This window comes from Taudactylus pleione, unplaced genomic scaffold, assembly GCF_031769625.1.
Source record: "Taudactylus pleione unplaced genomic scaffold, aTauple2 ptg000192l, whole genome shotgun sequence".
Lineage (NCBI taxonomy): Eukaryota > Metazoa > Chordata > Amphibia > Anura > Myobatrachidae > Taudactylus > Taudactylus pleione.
Window position 1 is genome coordinate 293,116 of NW_028284594.1, and position 20,823 is coordinate 313,938.

General features: G+C 46.4%; 1 protein-coding gene across 1 annotated transcript in view; it reads right to left on the minus strand.

Moving 5' to 3' along the window:
- PRR29 (proline rich 29) overlaps window positions 1-20,823 on the minus strand; it is a 33,710-nt gene continuing 12,887 nt past the window's right edge. Inside the window, exons 2-6 of the mRNA XM_088476746.1 lie at window positions 8,917-9,001; window positions 6,695-6,810; window positions 3,711-3,910; window positions 2,681-2,751; window positions 1-643 (exon numbers count right to left, since the gene is read on the minus strand). Coding sequence (XP_088332872.1) covers window positions 612-643; window positions 2,681-2,751; window positions 3,711-3,910; window positions 6,695-6,810; window positions 8,917-9,001 — 504 coding nt within the window. The 3' untranslated portion in view covers window positions 1-611. The remainder of the gene's footprint in view (window positions 644-2,680; window positions 2,752-3,710; window positions 3,911-6,694; window positions 6,811-8,916; window positions 9,002-20,823) is intronic.

The window sequence follows — 20,823 nt, forward strand, 5'->3', positions numbered from 1 at the left end:
TTCCCTGCAGTTGGGGGAGAGACACATTTATGATTGGGGGGGTGATAAAATATCTGGATTTGTTTTATACAATTTCAAATGTTGGGAGTTGTGGAGGTAATAGTTAAACCCACACAATGAATAAATAACAATACAATTCTATGAAAGAATACACTTATAAATTAACATATATTTAAATAAATAAAGGTGTATTAAGACATTGACTGTATAAAATGTGAACATAACCACTAGACATTTAAAATACAGATTGAAAATGTTGAAATTTGTTTTCTTCAGCTGTCTGATAGTTAGAGGGGTTAATGCATCTTGGAGGTAGGTCTCAAACAACACAGATAATAATATTATAGCTTAGGAGAAGATGGACAAAGGAAAATGAAATAGTGAAGGGTAATCAGATAACCATCGTACAATGGAGAATAATTTAAGGGGAGATAGGGTGGATGGGAAGTTCCAGGCAATGATTGTTGCACACATAACACTATTAGCCTGGTATTTTCATTAAGAGGAAAGTAAAATAAAAGGATAGTAGCAGATTTCAGAAAACTGGTGTGTAATAATAACTCTAAATATTTGTTTATAATCCTCTATGTCCTAGGCTGGTCTTGGTGATCTCATATTTGAGCTTCAGTCAAGTCGTAATATTCTGAAAAGACAGGAAAAACATAGACAAAATAATTTGTAAGTGCAACAATTACACCTGACAGTGTGTATACATTTTTAGGGATATTTATTTATTATTATTACCAGTTATTTATATAGTGCACACATATTCCGCAGCGCTTTACGGAGAATATTTGGCCATTCCATACAAGAGCTCATGTAGTGTTATTTAGTGCTTGTCAGGTAAAATCAATTGTTGAATCCTAATACAGCCATTAATTAAAAATTTATATCCCTTCTTTACCTATTTTAAATGCGGCTCATGTTTAATTGCTAGACAGTGGAAGTGTACTGACCCTCCTTCTCATCAGCAACTCATGACTACAATTTGGCACATGGCAGCCATGGAGAAAATATCCGCTTATCTTCTCAATACCTCCCATAAGTTTCTCTTGGTTTGGTGTGACTGGTTTATATACCATAACACCACTCCACATGGAACTCTTCCCTCTGGCTCTTCAGTCCCCCTACTATAATGTTGCCATTTTACCATGGTGATTTTTCTTTTCTCTCTTATTTATTATGGGGATGTTTGTTTATTCCCCTTAGTTTATAATGTAGACCCAAATTATACCTCTGTCCTTCTTATCCTCCACCCCCAACCGCCTTCTTATTTCTTTTTTCTCCTCCACTTTCTCTCTTTCCCTTTCCCCTGCTCTCACGTTTCCTTTTTGTTTCCATTTTACATCTTATAATGTTATTTATAGTTTTCTCCAATATGTACCTTAAACTGGGTACACACTGATCGGCCAATATATTTGGTGCCCGTCGACCAGTGTGTACCAGCGATATGTCTGTGAACGACGTCGTTCACAGACATATCGCGTCGGCTGTGATGCACAGCCGATGGGCAGTTATATCTGCAGACATATCTGTCCATCAGCAAGTGTGTACGACCACCCGTTCCCATGCAGCGGCAGCCGTGGGGAGGGGGATGGACCCGCCCCACAGCCCAGCAGGACCCACGGCTGCCTGGAAGATGATGGTCGTTCAGTGTATATGAACGACCATCATCTACAGATACAGTATATATGCAGATCACTCGATCTGCAGATATATCTGCTAGGTGTTTACCCACCTTTAGTATTTAGCATTTCTTATCTACCTGCACTTCCCTCAGATTAGCTCATTACTAAAATTGCTTATTCATGTTTCTATGCAAATCCATGCATTACGTTTTGTATACTATTTATGTTTTCCTTGCCTATGCATGTATTTTTGTACTACCTTAATTGTGAAAAACCTTACACATATAAAAAATAGCCCTGAGGTTGTGGGTTCGATTCCCACTAAGACCCTAACTGTGCAGAGTTTGTATATTCTCTCTGTGCTTGCGTGGGTTTCCTTCGGGTACTCCGGTTTCCTCCCACACTCCAAAAATATACTGGTAGGTTAATTGGGTCCCAATAAAAATTAACCCTAGTGTTAGGTTAATTGGGTCCCAATTAACCTACCCTAGTGTGTATCTGTGTGTTCATGTGGTAGGGAACTTAGATTGTAAGGTCCACTGGGGCAGGGAATGATGTGAATGGACCAATATTCTCTGTAAAGCGCTGTGGAATATGTGTGTGCTATATAAATAACTGGTAATAATAATAATAATAATAATAATAATAATAATAATAATAAAAAATAATAATTAGAATCATAGATGATGACCGTGTCTGTACACCTTTGCTCTTCAGATGAGCAGCAGATGAATCACTGGTCACAGCAAAGTACCCATGGACCTGCCACACATATTATAATGCCACTTGTCTGAAGCATAGGAGAGTGCATGCAATAATATTGATGCCAGCATGATTCACACAGCAAATTCTGTTGTGATTGTGGCGTACGTCATTTCTCTTAATATGCTTGTCTGAACAAGTTCTTAGTTTATATATTATAACATTGCAACATCAGAAAAATGTTACAATAAGCAAGCCTATCTCACCACTTTCTGTATACCATACATCTCTTGATTTACATTGTATTTATCTAGTATGGTGAGTAATCAGAATCATATTGCCTAATTTACCTGAAGCTGGAGGGATGTCCGCTCCGACAGTGCTTGTAGCACTCATAGGTGGAGGAGGTGGTACAGCCCGTCTGTGGAGACACATCACAGTCTGTTAGGAGTGATCAAACCTTGCTTTATTCAGAGATTCTCTAGTAGTGGCACATTCTAGAGTATTCTTCATATACCCTCTCTAACCACTCTATAACTCTGTAAAAACGAACATATATATATGCTCCTGATGTAAATAGAATGTCTTTGTTCTGTTGAAATAAGATCTAGACTTACGGGATGTCACATGCTGGACCTGGAGTCAGTCACTCACCGGGTCCGGTTTCCAGCATGCTCCTTCCATGGTGGGCCTTAGTGGGCTGGTATGTTTTTTAAAACTGTAATCAGTTGACTGCTGATGTCACTGGCACACCCTTTTAAAATTTTTAACTAGCCTTGCACCAGGGTATCAGGTCTCCTTTACTTCAGTGTTACTTGTGAGTCTTCTGTGCACCTTGATTCCTCTAGAGCAGGCCGGGCCAACCTGTGGCTATCCAGCTGTTGTGAAACTACAAGTTACAGCATGCTTTACCAGCTGATAGGTAGGAGGGTATGCTAGGACTTGTAGTTGCACAACAGCTGGAGAACCACTGTTTGGTAAGGCCTGCTCTAGAGCATTACCGACCCTGTTTGTCTTGCTGCTCCCTAGTCTATTGTGTCTCTGCATATAGCTTCTTCCCCTGTGCCATAATTATTACTATTATTATTAACCGTTACTTATAGAGCTCCAAAAGTTGTCCGCCATGCTGTACAATGAAATTTGTGAAGGCGGCGCCTCTCCAGCCCGGCACCACCTGCTGCGCAGAACTGGCTTGGCCCCCTTCCTGTAATCCTACCCTTGCTTGCATATAGATATGAAAGATATTCCTGCTGATTGCTGTAATGAACTAAATTTCAGTACCTCTGGTAAAATGTATGTACAGAGTAGTACAACATAGTATAGTGCTTCGGTATTTCAATACAACATAATCATAAACACAGATACACACTGCCATCTCACTGGTCTATGTTGCGTGAGGGTGATACAGGCTGCGTATCCAGATTTAAGTGTCTGATGGTTGGATCACGTTGAGGCATTGGTGCTGGTGGCTGTAATGTGGGGTATGCTGGATAGGTTAGGTAGTTTCCTGGGTATGAATCATAATGATGATGATACACAATAGGCTCATCCTCATCAACTTCAACTGGGACCACATTGGGCTGTAGGGAAAAGAAAACAGATTAATACATCAAAGGCGACATGTTACTCAATTAACAGTTCTCCTAAAACTCCTAAAACAGTTAACATGATCTACTCAGATAATGCTTAGGGGGGAATCAGTGGCAAACGCAGGATTTCTAGAGGGGGGTTTCCAAATGCTGGATTTTACAGTGAGTGTGGCCAGTCCATGAAGAGGGCAGAAATACCACTTATCCAGCTTTAATATGCGTCATACAAAGTGTATTGTGTGTCATAATTCCAGCATATAGAGGACCAGCAATCACATTAAGCCATTATATGCGGCAGTAGGGCCATCCTGCCTGAGCTGAATGTTTTTATTTTAGATGTTGGCACCATTCCAGAGTATTACAGCAAGTCCGGGAGTCTGGGGGAGCAGCAGAATAATCTAGCACTGCCCTGCACATATATATACATATTGGGCTCTATGGCAGCATATCCATAACAGTGCATGTTTTCCAGATCTTCTAGTTGGTGCACAGGTTATTTATTACTGACTGATACGTGTTAAAAGATCCACAGGTGGTGCTAATCATTTCATTTGTGATACTGTGAAGAACATGCAGCAGTAGTAAAATTCTATTATATTACTATGTCTATTGTGATCATTGTGTGGGCTGGGGAGGGGGGTTTCCAGGCAGACGGAAACCCCCCCTGCGTTTGCCTATGGGAATGTAATTGACTGCACATTTTCAGTGTCTTTTAAGTAACCGAAAATCATAATGAGATTGCAGGGACTTTGGCCTCCAAGTCACACAATGTAATATCCAGCAATTTGGCAATCTGCCTGTGTTATGTGACAGGGTTAGAACCAACACATCGCCAGCACTTCAGCGGTTTTTCAGCATCTTGTAATTAAATAGAAAAAAGAAAAAATGCTTAGGGTGCCTCCCCCCAAAAAAAGTGAAACTAGAGCTAGAGCTTCTGCCTAGGCTGGTATTGGAAAAATTGGGTGGACAAAGAGTGTCAAAATATCCATTAACAGCACCAGACAGTACCAGCCAGGGCTGGTAGAACTATAGCATGGGGGATACTCGACTGGGAGGTCCTCTCTGCCATAGCGCCAACCAGCCCTAGGCCATTTGCATGGTGCTGGTGGCTCTAGGAAAGTTGGGCCTGCAAAAAAAACATAACTGCCCACCCACCATAGGCATAACAAGTACTAGGGGTATTAAACGGTGGGTATGAGGTTATCAATTATGTATAAAGAATATATTTTATATCCTTCTATGCTGGCGCAATACAAGTCCCAGTTAGCCCTACCATGCCTATTTTAAATGACTGTCAGTGCATGCAGGCACTAAGAGAAATGCCACAATTGTGTGAGTTTTTCAAAAGGCTATTACATCTCCCCCTTATGGAGCATACACATGGTCAGATTTTTCTTCAGATCTGAACGATAACGATTTAAAAAATCGTTCAATCGTTCATATCTAAAGGAAAATCTGACATATCTGTCAGATCTGTCAGATGAACGATGCACGTTCCCTATGGTCAGATCTGACATCTGATGTGTTTGCAGTCAGACTTGGACGATTCCATTCATTTTAATGCAGTCAAAAATCGTTCAAATCGTTCATCTGACAAATCTGACCGTGTGTATGCTCCATTAGTTTTCAAAGTGACAGCAAAAGATCCCTGTATCACTTCATTCACACAAAGGGTCTGATTCGAACCCTGCCATGTCCGTATGTGCATCTTTTGCCAGTGTAGCGTGTGTGACTCTATACGAATACCGCTGGAAGCCCTTCCCTAGTGTACATCTGCTTGTGCAAGGACTAAGATGTTCACTTTGAGCGTCTTTAGATGCTGAAATACCGCTTGGTGCATCTTTAGACACAACCATCAGATGCAGATCAAAACTTGCACCAGCCCCATACGAGGTGCAGATTCTCTGCCAGGGTAGGCCTTCAGTGTGAGGGATTTCGCAACCACTTCAGCTATATGCCCGTGACACTCCTAAAACAAGCCCATAAAATGGACCATCTTCGTGTATCTGAATAGCCACCTCCAAGTCTCTGCCCACGAACTCCCCGCACATTTCCAATACACTTTGGATACCATGCATCTCAATCACAACTGCGCCTCTGTGCGTACAGTACACACCATGAGATGCATGCACTGTGCAACTTTTTAGGGACTTAGACACCTGCACAATTGAAAACCATCTACCATTTGCTTGAATTTCCGCATTGTGAGCCTGATTCACTACCATATGCAACTGCGATTATGCACGCAATCGGCCGATTGTTGCATACTGAGCATGCGTATGCTTCACAGTGCGCGTGCACACACTAGCCATTGTGATCGGGAATGCGATTGCAGTGACTATGCAGACCCTTCGCAGAGTGATTGACAGGAAGTGTGGTCGGGCGAACGCAAACGTGCAGTGCATTTCCACGCAGTTGCAGAGCCGTACATAAATTATCCACTGTGATGGCCTATGCAGCCTGAGGCGTGATAGCGTGCGTGGAAGTTAGCAATTTCTGAGTAAGGTCAGGAATTGTGCAAGTGTGCGTGAGGCTGCGATGGTACTCGATTGTACTGATGGTTTAGCAGTCTTGCTAAACATTACGGATGTGTAAGGTAAGGTGGACATCTTTATGTAGTGCTACGTATGGCATTGTGATCTCAATTAATTAGCATACTATCGCAGTTGAACTGAGTGCGTTATCGCTATTGCATTCGCAGTTGTGTTCTGTAGTGAATCAGGCCCTGTGTGCAACTAAAAATTAGCCCTAAAGAGAGGCTGCTCGTTAACTTACCACTGGGATGGATTGGGTTGTGCCATATCCAAAGCTGGACAATGCTGACATTGTCATATTGTTCATTATAACCTGATGCATCTGTGCATTCTGTATCATCATCAGTTCTATTAAATCTGAGGACAAAAATATATACAGGGTTATAGAGGGGAATTAGATCAATGATTCAGTATTGTTTAATTATATGTGTAATAAAAGAGAGTTTAAACTAGGAATGCACAACCTTGTTTTGCCTGAGGGTCACAGTGACAGATTGTACTCCTTAGCAGCGGTATAAATATGGGCCTGATTCACAGATGGTTGGCAATGCAGCCGCAGTCACAGCCGTTCTCACAATAGCAGTTGAGGGAATATGCAAATGCTAATTTCAGCCTTCATTTTGTGCTGGATGGAGTGATGGAGTGTACAAGCGGTGAGACATCCACTTTCAGTCTGTGTGGTCTGTGCATTTGCGATGGAGATTGTAAATACACCAACATCGATGCAACATCGATCGCACCATTGACATATGCGGTAGCAAACAGCAGTGTTCCCAGACACGCCAATGACACTCCCATAACACGCACATGAAACGGAATCAGTATGATCTACCACCGGACCCATGCCCGGCGATTGGAATCCCGACAAAGGACGCCCGACAAAGGTAAGTATATACTAACCTATTTCTTCCCCCTAACCTTCCCCCCAGTGCCTAACCCTAATCCCCCCTCTAAGTGCCTAAACCTAACCCCCCCTTCCCCGTCGCCTAAACCTAAGTCCCTCGGGGGGGGTGCCTAACCCTAAGTCTCCCCGGGGGTGCCTAACCCTAACCCCCCCTTCCCCTAGCCTAAACCTAACCTCCCGGGGGGGGTGCCCCCCCGGGAACCCTAAACCTAACCCTCCCCCCCGCGGCTACCCGTGTAAGGTGCCCGGCACCCCTTCGATCGGGATGCCGGGCGTCGGTCTCCCAGCGTATGTCTAATGACAGGCGTCGGCATATGACAGTCGGGAAGCCGGCTGTCGGGATTAGGTCCGCCGGCTTCCTGACTGCATACCCATGAAACGGACCCTTTTTGCCATAACTATAGGTCACTTTCCAGTCTCTCAAGTGTTGGTGATTTTGCAACGCATTGTGTATGGCAACGCGCACATTGTTCAAAGATACTCTTCTGCATGCCATTGTTGTAATATTTAAATTACTGTTGCCATTCATATCAGCTTGGGTCATTTTTCCCTAGCCTCTCTCATTAATAAGGTTTGTACTCTCTCTGAACTGCCACTCATGGGATATTTTTTGCTTGCACATCATTCTCCTTAATTCAGAATTGTATTGATACAAAGATTATTATGACCTGACGATAGGTGTAATAACAATTAACAGTGACAAATATTTATTAATACATATTAATAAATTAATACACCACTCTTTTACAAATGATTATGACAGTTTGTAGAAGGCAGAATGGCTAGGAACACCCTAGATGATTTATTAACGTATGATCTCAGCAGTGGGTAGGCAGGTTTCATTCTATAGGTAGGTCAGGGTTGCCTACCTTTAACATTCTCTTCCCGGGAGAAGCCCGGGTAAGAGATGCAGCAGGGGGCCGACGGGGGCGGTGCTTGATGATTCGCGTCATTAAGCCCCGCCCCCTCACGGTAAAATTGCCGCGATTGGGCACAATTTACATAGGGGGCGGGGCCAAATGCTGTGATTCATGCAGAATCACAGCTTAAGCCCTGCCCCCTTCACGGAGACCCACGATTGCCGCGGGTATTCTCCTAATTCTGCCCACTTCACTAGGAAGTGGGCAGAATGCGGGAGAAATGCCTACCCTTCCGGGGGTGCGGGGGGTTACCCGAAAAATCGGGAGCCTCCCGCGAAAACCGGGAGGGTAGGCATGTATGAGCTAGGTTGCATTCTATGCCCAACCTGACACTTTTAGAGTTTATATTCTTTACATGAGGGCAAAATTTACTAAGCGGCAGGTTTTAAAACGTGGCGGTTTGACGGTGGGTTCTAAACCCCAGTGGTTTAGTGGTGGTTTGACGGCAGTTTCTTTATGATACCAATACTGCTGACTAGTAATTTTAGCCCTAGCCCTGTTCTATTCTATTCTAAAATGTGTTTTGACGATGGTTTTGAAGCGGTTTTGGCTTTTGTAAATCTGCAGATAGCAAAACCGTCACCAAACCGCCAGGGTTTAGAACCCGCCTCTTAGTAAATTTTGCCCTTAATCTCTCACCTTCTTTAGCACGTCCATGTCTGATGGGATGAGGAGGGAAGAAATCTCCTGGAAGCTGCTGTATTATAGTTGCCTGTTGGGGAAACTGAGAAATGATGTCATTAGGGCCCTTTTAAGTATCTCTCTGAGCTGTGTAGAGATGACATAGGGGCCTATTTATTAATAATGTGCGATAAGAAAGTTTCTGTAACCATACCACTGATACCCAGTACCTCGGGAATACTGACTGGCCACATTAGGAGGACTCTTAAGGTGCCCACACACATACCTACTTTTCATCCAATTTGGCCAATTTCGACGAATCGTGACGACAGATCATGTAAATAATGGCCAAATTGTGAGTTTCTACTCTTGATCACGATGCCGATGCGCGTCCCCGCTCGTCGTACCTCGCATCTTCAGATCTGCCGTGCTGTAGGGCAGATAAGCCAATCTGGGATACAATGCACTGGCTGCAAGATAGATCTTAAGTCAGATTGAACATTTTTAACTCCAAATCGTGACCACGACTGCCTGGGGAGAGTTCAGGGGAAATCGTGTACATCAGCTGATTGGGAGCAAGTCGGTATGTGTGTGGGCACCTTTACACTTCACCGGGAAGTCCTTCTTCCCTGTACATATACACACTATACCGGAAGTTCGGACTTGGGCTTCCAGTTGTAGATTTAAAGAAAAAAAAATGACTAAGAATATATGTATCTAAATAGTTATAATATATTTTTAGCTTAGGAAAATATGCTTTGTTACTGAAATCGTGATGGTTGGGAGGTATGCAATGCTTGCGGCAGTAACATCTCTGTATATAGATAGGATTAACATTGCAATGTTTTTGTGTTATATGTAAAATAAATTACAATTTACAACTATTTACAACACAAAATAGTTGTGTAGTCAGGACCAAGAGTAATACAAGCACATAACAGTTGCAAAATCTTATATATAATTATATGTCAGTCCTGTCCAACTTTGTATACTATCTGTATATATATGAACCAAAATGCACTTCTGTTTCTACATGTAGTTCTTACTATCTGATTTTAAAAATACTCATTGCGTGGTTTGCTGAATGCAGTTCTTCGTTTCTATTCTGAATAAATTATTTGCAGCATACGAATGAGCAGAAGTGGCACCAGGGGCTGGCTGGCAATTTTTAGCCTGGGGGGCAAATGCATGCAGGCGGCCCTGGCAGAGGAGTAGCGTGTAGCCAGGGTGTCCGAAGAATATGCGTGCTACGGCGCCCCCCCCTGAAGTGTTCCTGGGAGGAGGCGGGTCCATAAGGGATTAATGTAAGGTAAAAATAAAGATTAGGGCAGCCCCCTGTCGTAGTGCCCATATGCAGTGCCCCTGTGTGCCACAGGAGAGAACACTCTTATGCAGGCCTCCAGTAGTGCCCCCAGTAGTAGTCCCCCCCCTTGTAGTGCCCCCAGTAGTAGTAGTCCCCCCCTTTGTAGTGCCCCCAGTAGTAGTAGTCCCCCCCTTTCCAGTACCCCCAGTAGTAGTAGTCCCCCCCTTTGTAGTGCCCCCATTAGTAGTAGTCCCCCCCTTGTAGTGCCCCCAGTAGTAGTAGTCCCCCCCCTTGTAGTGTCCCCAGTAGTAGTAGTCCCCCCCCTTGTAGTGTCCCCAGTAGTAGTCCCCAGTAGTAGTAGTCCCCCACCCCCCTTGTAGTGCCCCCAGTAGTTGTAGTAGTCCCCTTATAGTGCCCCCAGTAGTAGTAGTCCCCAGTAGTAGTAGTCCCCTCCCCCTTGTAGTGCCCCCAGTAGTAGTAGTCCCCCCCTTGTAGTGTCCCCAGTAGTAGTAGTCCCCCACCCCCCTTGTAGTGCCCCCAGTAGTAGTAGTAGTCCCCTTATAGTGCCCCCAGTACTAGTAGTCCCCAGTAGTAGTAGTCCCCTCCCCCTTGTAGTGCCCCCAGTAGTAGTAGTCCCCCACCCCCCTTGTAATGCCCCCAGTAGTAGTAGTCCCCCCCTTTGTAGTGCCCCCAGTAGATACACATAATATAAAAAACAAAATAAAAAAAAACACTTACCTGAATCCCCGCTCCCGCCGCCGCCATCTGCTCCTCCGTCTGTCCTCCCGGGCCGCTCTGCATTATGGGAGAGACGTCATATGACATCATGATGCCTCTCCCATTGCCCACTGCGGGAGCCGGAAGATGGAGCTGCTCCCGCAGTGGGCGCAGCAGCAGCAGCTAATGAGAGTCTGACAGACTAATGAGAGTCTGACAGACTGTCATTGGCTGCTGCTTACAACACAAACACACAGCTGCCGAAGCCGGCGGCTATGTGTTTGTCAGTGTAGCGCTGACCGAACTCCATCCGGTCAGCGCTACACACGCGGTGCAGTCTGTGTCACAGTGACACAGACTGCACCGGCCCGCGGCCCGCATGACGCTGCAGCCCGGGGGGCACATGGCACCCTGCCCCCCAGCCCAGCCCGCCACTGAGTGGCACTATGCAATAGTACACAGTAATACCAAATAAAGAGAATATCCAAGATACTGAATAACAGAAATTGACCAGCTGAACATACAAAATAAGAGGAGGGTTATATCCAGAATTAAAACTATATATTAAAAAGTTATTGAGAAATGAAATAAAGTTAGAGATTTGCGGTTTGGTTTTCCTGATATACGAACACACCTGAATTTATGGGTTCTGGGTTGAATCAAATCCCAGTTTTGAATCACTTTGGGGTTCAGAGTTGAACTGAGTCCCGGTTCGGTTCTATAGTCAGTTCGGAACTCAGATTTGAAAACAGAACTCTGGTTTTGGATTGCATGTAAACAGGTCCCAATTACATGATATTAGCTGTTTTATTGATTTTTATAGACTTTTAAGGAATCCAAAACTGTTGGCACTGTATATTGGGCACTACTGGGGGCACTAAATAAGGGGCACTACTGGAGCACTATACAGTATATTGGGCTTTGCATAAGGGGCACTACTGGTTGCACTATATAAGGGGCACTACTGTCATGTTGACACGCCAATATTTTGCAGTGGAGACAGCCTTTGTGGCACGTAGCTACACCTACTTTGCAGCGCACATGGGGGGGCTCCATTTTTCATCTTGCCCTTGGCTCCAAATAACCTAGTTACGCCACTGTTCTTAACAATTGATTCAGACCCGCTCGCTGCTGCACAGCTTGTGCAAGCGGGCTGGAGACCGTCGCTGGAGACCGTAGCGATTATCGCGACCATCGGGCCTGGCTGCGTTTGTGCAGCCACCCTCTTACCCGCCTACAAAAAGGGGCGAGCTGTCACTCACCATCGACAGCCGCCCCAGGGCCTAATTCAGAGCCGCTCGCAAGTGCACAGCGCTCGCAAGCGGCTCGATATTTGGGCACAGCGCATGCACCATGTCCGGCGTGCGCATGTCCGAGCTGTATTAGAGCAGGCAGTCCACTCGGGCTTGCGGCAGCCGAGACCCTACCACAGGGTCTCGTCGCAAGCCCGATGGTCGCGATAATCACGACAGTCTCCAGCCCACTCGCACAAGCCTGCCTGTGGCAGCGAGCTGGACTGAATCAGGGCCTTCGGGCCTGATTCATAGATGTACACTAATGCAATAATGCAATCATAGCTGCAATTTCACATGGAACACAGCTGCAAAAATATATTAATGAAGCACTTGCCTTACAGTGCTTATAGATGCCCTGTGACAGAATTTCACATCCACCGCTACCGTACAAAACCGGAAATATTGGAAGCATTGAATGCAGATCAGGCGGCCATCAGCCGTTGCTGATATATTCAGTGCGCAATTGATGAACGATAACGATGTCGTAATCGTTCAATCGCTCATTTTTCTTGTGTAGTGAATACACACCTGAGCGATTGAACAATTACGACATCGTTATTGTTCATCAATCATGCAGTGAATATGCCAGCAACCAGGGGTGTAGAGTGTTGCCATGGCGCCTGGAGCATGTGTGCTCTACTGCGCCCCCCCAAGTGTGCCAGGTAGGGGGCATGTCCAGTATGTACCCCCTCACAAAGCTCTCCCGTTCTCACACATATCCCCCACACGCATACAGCTCTTCCCCCTTACTCAGCTCTCCTACCCTCAAACACACACAACGCTACCCCCTCACTCAGACACCCCCGCCACAGCTCTCCCCCTCACTCAGACACCCCCGCCACAGTTCTCCCCCTCACTCAGCCTCCCCTCACACACACTGGGGTTGATTCAGACCCAGATGCTAAGCTGCGGAGATCAGACGGGGGCCGATCACCTGCTACTAAGCAGAGCCTGAAGCACATAAGGAGATCAGTGCCTCCATACTAGGGGCGTGATGTGGGCGGAGCCACAAGCGCCGCTCTGCCCACACCATGTTTCCTGCCTGGAGGCACTGATCTCTTTATGTGCTTCAGGCTCCGCTCAGCAGCAGGTGATCCACCCCCCATCTAATGGCTGATCTCCGGCGCCCTGGATGGAGCAGGCGCCTGGAGGAGCTCCACTGGAACCACCATCGCTACTCCCCTGCCGGCAACGACCAGCGATGCGGGCTCTCGCTGGTCGTTGTTGGCATCTGTCATCACCTGAACATGCAGGCCAAGCTGCCGATATCGACAGGTTGTGTATGTTCGCGGATGAGGGAGGGTGCCTGCACTGAATGACATATTGTTCAGTGTGAGCACATTATCCACTGCACAGAATGTTATACAGTCGTTCCACTCTCGTGTAGTGGATAAGCACCTTTTAGTTCCTTGTGTGGGATTTGCAATTTTTTCCTTTTATGATAACTGCTACAGGCGAATATTACTTCTTATTAGATGACTGAATAATTGATCTTAACAAGCGCTGGATATATTGTATTTTACTTAGAACTGAAATTTCACCCAATGAAATCACAGGGCTTCTGTCCAATGGAAAAATATGTTTATAGACAATGAAACTGAGATATTCAGCTAGTTGTTGCAATTGTTAAGCTTATTGATTGGCTAGATAGCAACAATGGTTCCAACCTATTAAATTTGGTATTACAATGGTGAAGCCAGGAATGGTTGTTGTAACCCATTGACGTTATAAAACTGTAATTGCAGCAACAACATTTTCAATGCTGAAACAACAAATTGCTACTGCCATTGTCTTGTGGGCTACTAGAGTTGGCTGTTGGCTTGGTGGATCTAGTCTTTCCTGCGTGCCACCTTCTGGACAGCTCTGATATAAGTTAAGCAAGATTTGTATAATAACTATTCAGGAACACAAGTCTGTTTATTACATGAATTCTGTCTGCAATATCTTCCTAGCACACCTTTAATAAATGCATCTAAAATGTATGCAAAGGAACTGCCATTTACCAGCACAAAAATTAATAAATATTCAGCAATTCCAAACACAACTAGCAAAATACTATCTTATCTTCTTCAGATGTTGTGGGTATCAGGGCAATATAGATTTTTAATGTGGAAAAATGCTAGAATATATATAAAATGTACATGATAAAATTAAGTGCTGCTAAAAATGTTAATGACAGTTGGTATGAACTCTGACCTCTCGCAGCTGTTTCCGTTATGTCACCAGCATTGTGATTATGATGGTGTTGTCTATTAGATTTATGAGAATATATTCAAGAAAGAGACAGTACAAAGAGACAGTGCTGTAACAGGAGGAAGAGGTACACAGAGACAGCTGTAACAGGAGGAAGAGGTACGCAGAGAAAGTGCTGTAACAGGAAGACAAGGTACACAGAGACAGTGCTGTAACAGGAGGAAGAGGTACACAGAGACAGCGCTGTAACAGGAAAGAAGAGGTACACAGAGACAGCTGTAACAGGAGGAAGAGGTACACAGAGACAGCGCTGTAACAGGAAGAAGAGGTACACAGAGACAGCTGTAACAGGAAGAAGAGGTACGTAGAGAAAGTGCTGTAACAGGAAGAAGAGGTACACAGAGACAGTGCTGTAAAAGGTAGAAGAGATACACAGAGACAGCACTGTAACAGGAAAAAGAGGTACACAGAGACAGTGCTGTAACAGGAAGAAGAAGTACACAGAGACAGTGCTGTAACAGGAAGAAGTACACAGAGACAGTGCTGTAACAGGAGGAAGAGGTACACAGAGACAGTGCTGTAACAGGAAGAAGAAGTACACAGAGACAGCGCTGTAACAGGAAGACGAGGTACACAGAGACAGTGCTGTAACAGGAAGAAGAAGTACACAGAGACAGTGCTGTAACAGGAAGAAGAAGTACACAGAGACAGCGCTGTAACAGGAAGACGAGGTACACAGAGACAGTGCTGTAACGGGAAGAAGACGTACACAGAGACAGTGCTGTAACAGGAAGAAGAGCTACACAGAGACAGTGCTGTAACAGGAGGAAGAGGTACACAGTGACAGCGCTGTAACAGGAAGACGAGGTACACAGAGACAGTGCTCACAGAGACAGTGCTGTAACAGGAAGAAGTACACAGAGACAGCGCTGTAACAGGAGGAAGAGGTACACAGAGACAGTGCTGGAACAGGAGGATGAGGTACACAGAGACAGCTGTAACAGGAGGAAGAGGTACACAGTGACAGCGCTGTAACAGGAAAAAGAGGTACACAGAGACAGTGCTGTAACAGGAAGAAGTACACAGAGACAGTGCTGTAACAGGAGGAAGAGGTACACAGAGACAGTGCTGTAACAGGAAGAAGAGGTACACAGAGACAGCGCTGTAACAGGAAGACGAGGTACACAGAGACAGCGCTGTAACAGGAAGACGAGGTACACAGAGACAGTGCTCACAGAGACAGTGCTGTAACAGGAAGAAGTACACAGAGACAGCGCTGTAACAGGAGGAAGAGGTACACAGAGACAGTGCTGGAACAGGAGGATGAGGTACACAGAGACAGCTGTAACAGGAGGAAGAGGTACACAGAGACAGCGCTGTAACAGGAAGAAGAGGTACACAGAGACAGCTGTAACAGGAAGAAGAGGTACGCAGAGAAAGTGCTGTAACAGGAAGAAGAGGTACACAGAGACAGTGCTGTAAAAGGTAGAAGAGATACACAGAGACAGCACTGTAACAGGAAAAAGAGGTACACAGAGACAGTGCTGTAACAGGAAGAAGAAGTACACAGAGACAGTGCTGTAACAGGAAGAAGCACACAGAGACAGTGCTGTAACAGGAGGAAGAGGTACACAGAGACAGTGCTGTAACAGGAAGAAGAAGTACACAGAGACAGCGCTGTAACAGGAAGACGAGGTACACAGAGACAGTGCAGTAACAGGAAGAAGAAGTACACAGAGACAGTGCTGTAACAGGAAGAAGAAGTACACAGAGACAGCGCTGTAACAGGAAGACGAGGTACACAGAGACAGTGCTGTAACGGGAAGAAGACGTACACAGAGACAGTGCTGTAACAGGAAGAAGAGCTACACAGAGACAGTGCTGTAACAGGAGGAAGAGGTACACAGAGACAGCTGTAACAGGAGGAAGAGGTACACAGTGACAGCGCTGTAACAGGAAGACGAGGTACACAGAGACAGTGCTCACAGAGACAGCGCTGTAACAGGAGGAAGAGGTACACAGAGACAGTGCTGGAACAGGAGGATGAGGTACACAGAGACAGCTGTAACAGGAGGAAGAGGTACACAGTGACAGCGCTGTAACAGGAGGAAGAGGTACACAGAGACAGCGCTGTAACAGGAAGACGAGGTAAACAGAGACAGTGCTGGAACAGGAGGATGAGGTACACAGAGACAGCGCTGTAACAGGAAGAAGAGGTACACAGAGACAGCGCTGTAACAGGTCGAAGAGGTACGCAGAGACAGCGCTGTAACAGGAAGATGAGGTACACAGAGACAGCGCTGTAACAGGAAGAAGAGGTACACAGAGCCAGTGCTGTAACAGGAAGAAGAGGTATGCAGAACAGGGGCAGAACTATGGGAGACAATGGAGGCACCTGCCGCCGGGCTCCAGCTCTGAAGGGGCACCTCCTCCATTGTCCACAACATATTCACCGCGCTTAGGGCTGTAACTATATACCTGGAGTGTACCATGACACCCCTTCCCGGCACCTGAGAAGCCACCATACACGAGTGGAGAGCTCCATGTCAGATCATCAGCTGCTGCCTTCGTCTATCTATAGCCTGTCTACATACAAATTGCTACATTACAGTATCAGCGGGTGTGACGGGGGGCCCCAAATTATAACTCGCCTCCGGGTGTCAGGGATGAACTTACGCCACTGATGCAGAGAAAGCGCTGTAACAGGAAGATGAGGTACTCAGAGACAGCGCTGTAACAGGAAGATGAGGTACACAGAGACAGCGCTGTAACAGCAAGAAGAGGTACACAGAGACAGTGCTGTAACAGGAGGAAGAGGTACACAGAGACAGTGCTGTAACAGGAGGAAGAGGTACACAGAGACAGTGCTGTAACAGGAGGAAGAGGTACACAGAGACAGCTGTAACAGGAGGAAGAGGTACACAGAGACAGCGCTGTAACAGGAAGACGAGGTACACAGAGACAGCGCTGTAACAGGAGGAAGAGGTACACAGAGACAGCGCTGTAACAGGAAGACGAGGTACACAGAGACAGCGCTGTAACAGGAGGAAGAGGTACACAGAGACAGCTGTAACAGGAAGACGAGGTACACAGAGACAGCTCTGTAACAGCAAGACGAGGTACACAGAGACAGCGCTGTAACAGGAGGAAGAGGTACACAGAGACATCGCTGTAACAGGAGGAAGAGGTACACAGAGACAGTGCTGTAACAGGAGGAAGAGGTAAACAGAGACAGTGCTGTAACAGGAGGAAGAGGTACACAGAGATAGCGCTGTAACAGGAAGACGAGGTACACAGAGACAGCGCTGTAACAGGAAGACGAGGTACACAGAGACAGCGCTGTAACAGGAGGAAGAGGTACACAGAGACAACTGTAACAGGAGTAAGAGGTACACAGAGACAGCGCTGTAACAGGAAGAAGAGATACACAGAGACAGCGCTGTAACAGGAAGAAGAGGTACACAGAGACAGCTCTGTAACAGGAAGAAGAGGTACACAGAGACAGCTGTAACAGGAAGAAGAGGTACACAGAGACAGTGCTGTAACAGGAAGACGAGGTACACAGAGACAGTGCTGTAAAAGGAAGAAGAGGTACACAGAGACAGCGCTGTAACAGGAAGAAGAGGTACACAGAGACAGTGCTGTAACAGGAGGAAGAGGTACACAGAGACAGCTGTAACAAAAAGACGAGGTACACAGAGACAGCGCTGTAAGAGGAAGATGAGGTACAAAGAGACAGTGCTGTAACAGGAGGAAGAGGTACACAGAGACAGCGCTGTAACAGGAGGAAGAGGTACACAGAGACAGCGCTGTAACAGGAAGACGAGGTACACAGAGACAGCGCTGTAACAGGAGGAATAGGTACACAGAGACAGCTCTGTAAAAGGAAGACGAGGTACACAGAGACAGCGCTGTAACAGGAGGAAGATGTACACAGAGACAGCACTGTAACAGGAGGAAGAGGTACACAGAGACAGTGCTGTAACAGGAAGATGAGGTACACAGAGACAGTGCTGCAACAGGAGGAAGAGATACACAGAGACAGCGCTGTAACAGGAGGAAGAGGTACACAGAGATAGCTCTGTAACAGGAGGAAGAGGTACACAGAGACAGTACTGTAACAGGAAGAAGTACACAGAGACAGCGCTGTAACAGGAGGAAGAGGTACACAGAGACAGTGCTGGAACAGGAGGATGAGGTACACAGAGACAGCTGTAACAGGAGGAAGAGGTACACAGTGACAGCGCTGTAACAGGAGGAAGAGGTACACAGAGACAGCGCTGTAACAGGAAGACGAGGTAAACAGAGACAGTGCTGGAACAGGAGGATGAGGTACACAGAGACAGCGCTGTAACAGGAAGAAGAGGTACACAGAGACAGCGCTGTAACAGGTCGAAGAGGTACGCAGAGACAGCGCTGTAACAGGAAGATGAGGTACACAGAGACAGCGCTGTAACAGGAAGAAGAGGTACACAGAGCCAGTGCTGTAACAGGAAGAAGAGGTATGCAGAACAGGGGCAGAACTATGGGAGACAATGGAGGCACCTGCCGCCGGGCTCCAGCTCTGAAGGGGCACCTCCTCCATTGTCCACAACATATTCACCGCGCTTAGGGCTGTAACTATATACCTGGAGTGTACCATGGCACCCCTTCCCGGCACCTGAGAAGCCACCATACACGAGGGGAGAGCTCCATGTCAGATCATCAGCTGCTGCCTTCGTCTATCTATAGCCTGTCTACATACAAATTGCTACATTACAGTATCAGCGGGTGTGACGGGGGGCCCCAAATTATAACTCGCCTCCGGGTGTCAGGGATGAACTTACGCCACTGATGCAGAGAAAGCGCTGTAACAGGAAGATGAGGTACTCAGAGACAGCGCTGTAACAGGAAGATGAGGTACACAGAGACAGCGCTGTAACAGCAAGAAGAGGTACACAGAGACAGTGCTGTAACAGGAGGAAGAGGTACACAGAGACAGTGCTGTAACAGGAGGAAGAGGTACACAGAGACAGTGCTGTAACAGGAGGAAGAGGTACACAGAGACAGCTGTAACAGGAGGAAGAGGTACACAGAGACAGCGCTGTAACAGGAAGACGAGGTACACAGAGACAGCGCTGTAACAGGAGGAAGAGGTACACAGAGACAGCGCTGTAACAGGAAGACGAGGTACACAGAGACAGCGCTGTAACAGGAGGAAGAGGTACACAGAGACAGCTGTAACAGGAAGACGAGGTACACAGAGACAGCTCTGTAACAGCAAGACGAGGTACACAGAGACAGCGCTGTAACAGGAGGAAGAGGTACACAGAGACAGTGCTGTAACAGGAGGAAGAGGTAAACAGAGACAGTGCTGTAACAGGAGGAAGAGGTACACAGAGATAGCGCTGTAACAGGAAGACGAGGTACACAGAGACAGCGCTGTAACAGGAAGACGAGGTACACAGAGACAGCGCTGTAACAGGAGGAAGAGGTACACAGAGACAACTGTAACAGGAGTAAGAGGTACACAGAGACAGCGCTGTAACAGGAAGAAGAGATACACAGAGACAGCGCTGTAACAGGAAGAAGAGGTACACAGAGACAGCTCTGTAACAGGAAGAAGAGGTACACAGAGACAGCTGTAACAGGAAGAAGAGGTACACAGAGACAGTGCTGTAACAGGAAGACGAGGTACACAGAGACAGTGCTGTAAAAGGAAGAAGAGGTACACAGAGACAGCGCTGTAACAGGAAGAAGAGGTACACAGAGACAGTGCTGTAACAGGAGGAAGAGGTACACAGAGACAGCTGTAACAAAAAGACGAGGTACACAGAGACAGCGCTGTAAGAGGAAGATGAGGTACAAAGAGACAGTGCTGTAACAGGAGGAAGAGGTACACAGAGACAGCGCTGTAACAGGAGGAAGAGGTACACAGAGACAGCGCTGTAACAGGAAGACGAGGTACACAGAGACAGCGCTGTAACAGGAGGAATAGGTACACAGAGACAGCTCTGTAAAAGGAAGACAAGGTACACAGAGACAGCGCTGTAACAGGAGGAAGATGTACACAGAGACAGCACTGTAACAGGAGGAAGAGGTACACAGAGACAGTGCTGTAACAGGAAGATGAGGTACACAGAGACAGCGCTGCAACAGGAGGATGAGATACACAGAGACAGCGCTGTAACAGGAGGAAGAGGTACACAGAGATAGCGCTGTAACAGGAGGAAGAGGTACACAGAGATAGCGCTGTAACAGGAGGAAGAGGTACACAGAGACAGCGCTGTAACAGGAGGAAGAGGTACACAGAGTCAGCTGTAACAGGAAGACGAGGTACACAGAGACAGCTCTGTAACAGGAAGACGAGGTACACAGAGACAGCGCTGTAACAGGAGGAAGAGGTACACAGAGACAGCGCTGTAACAGGAGGAAGAG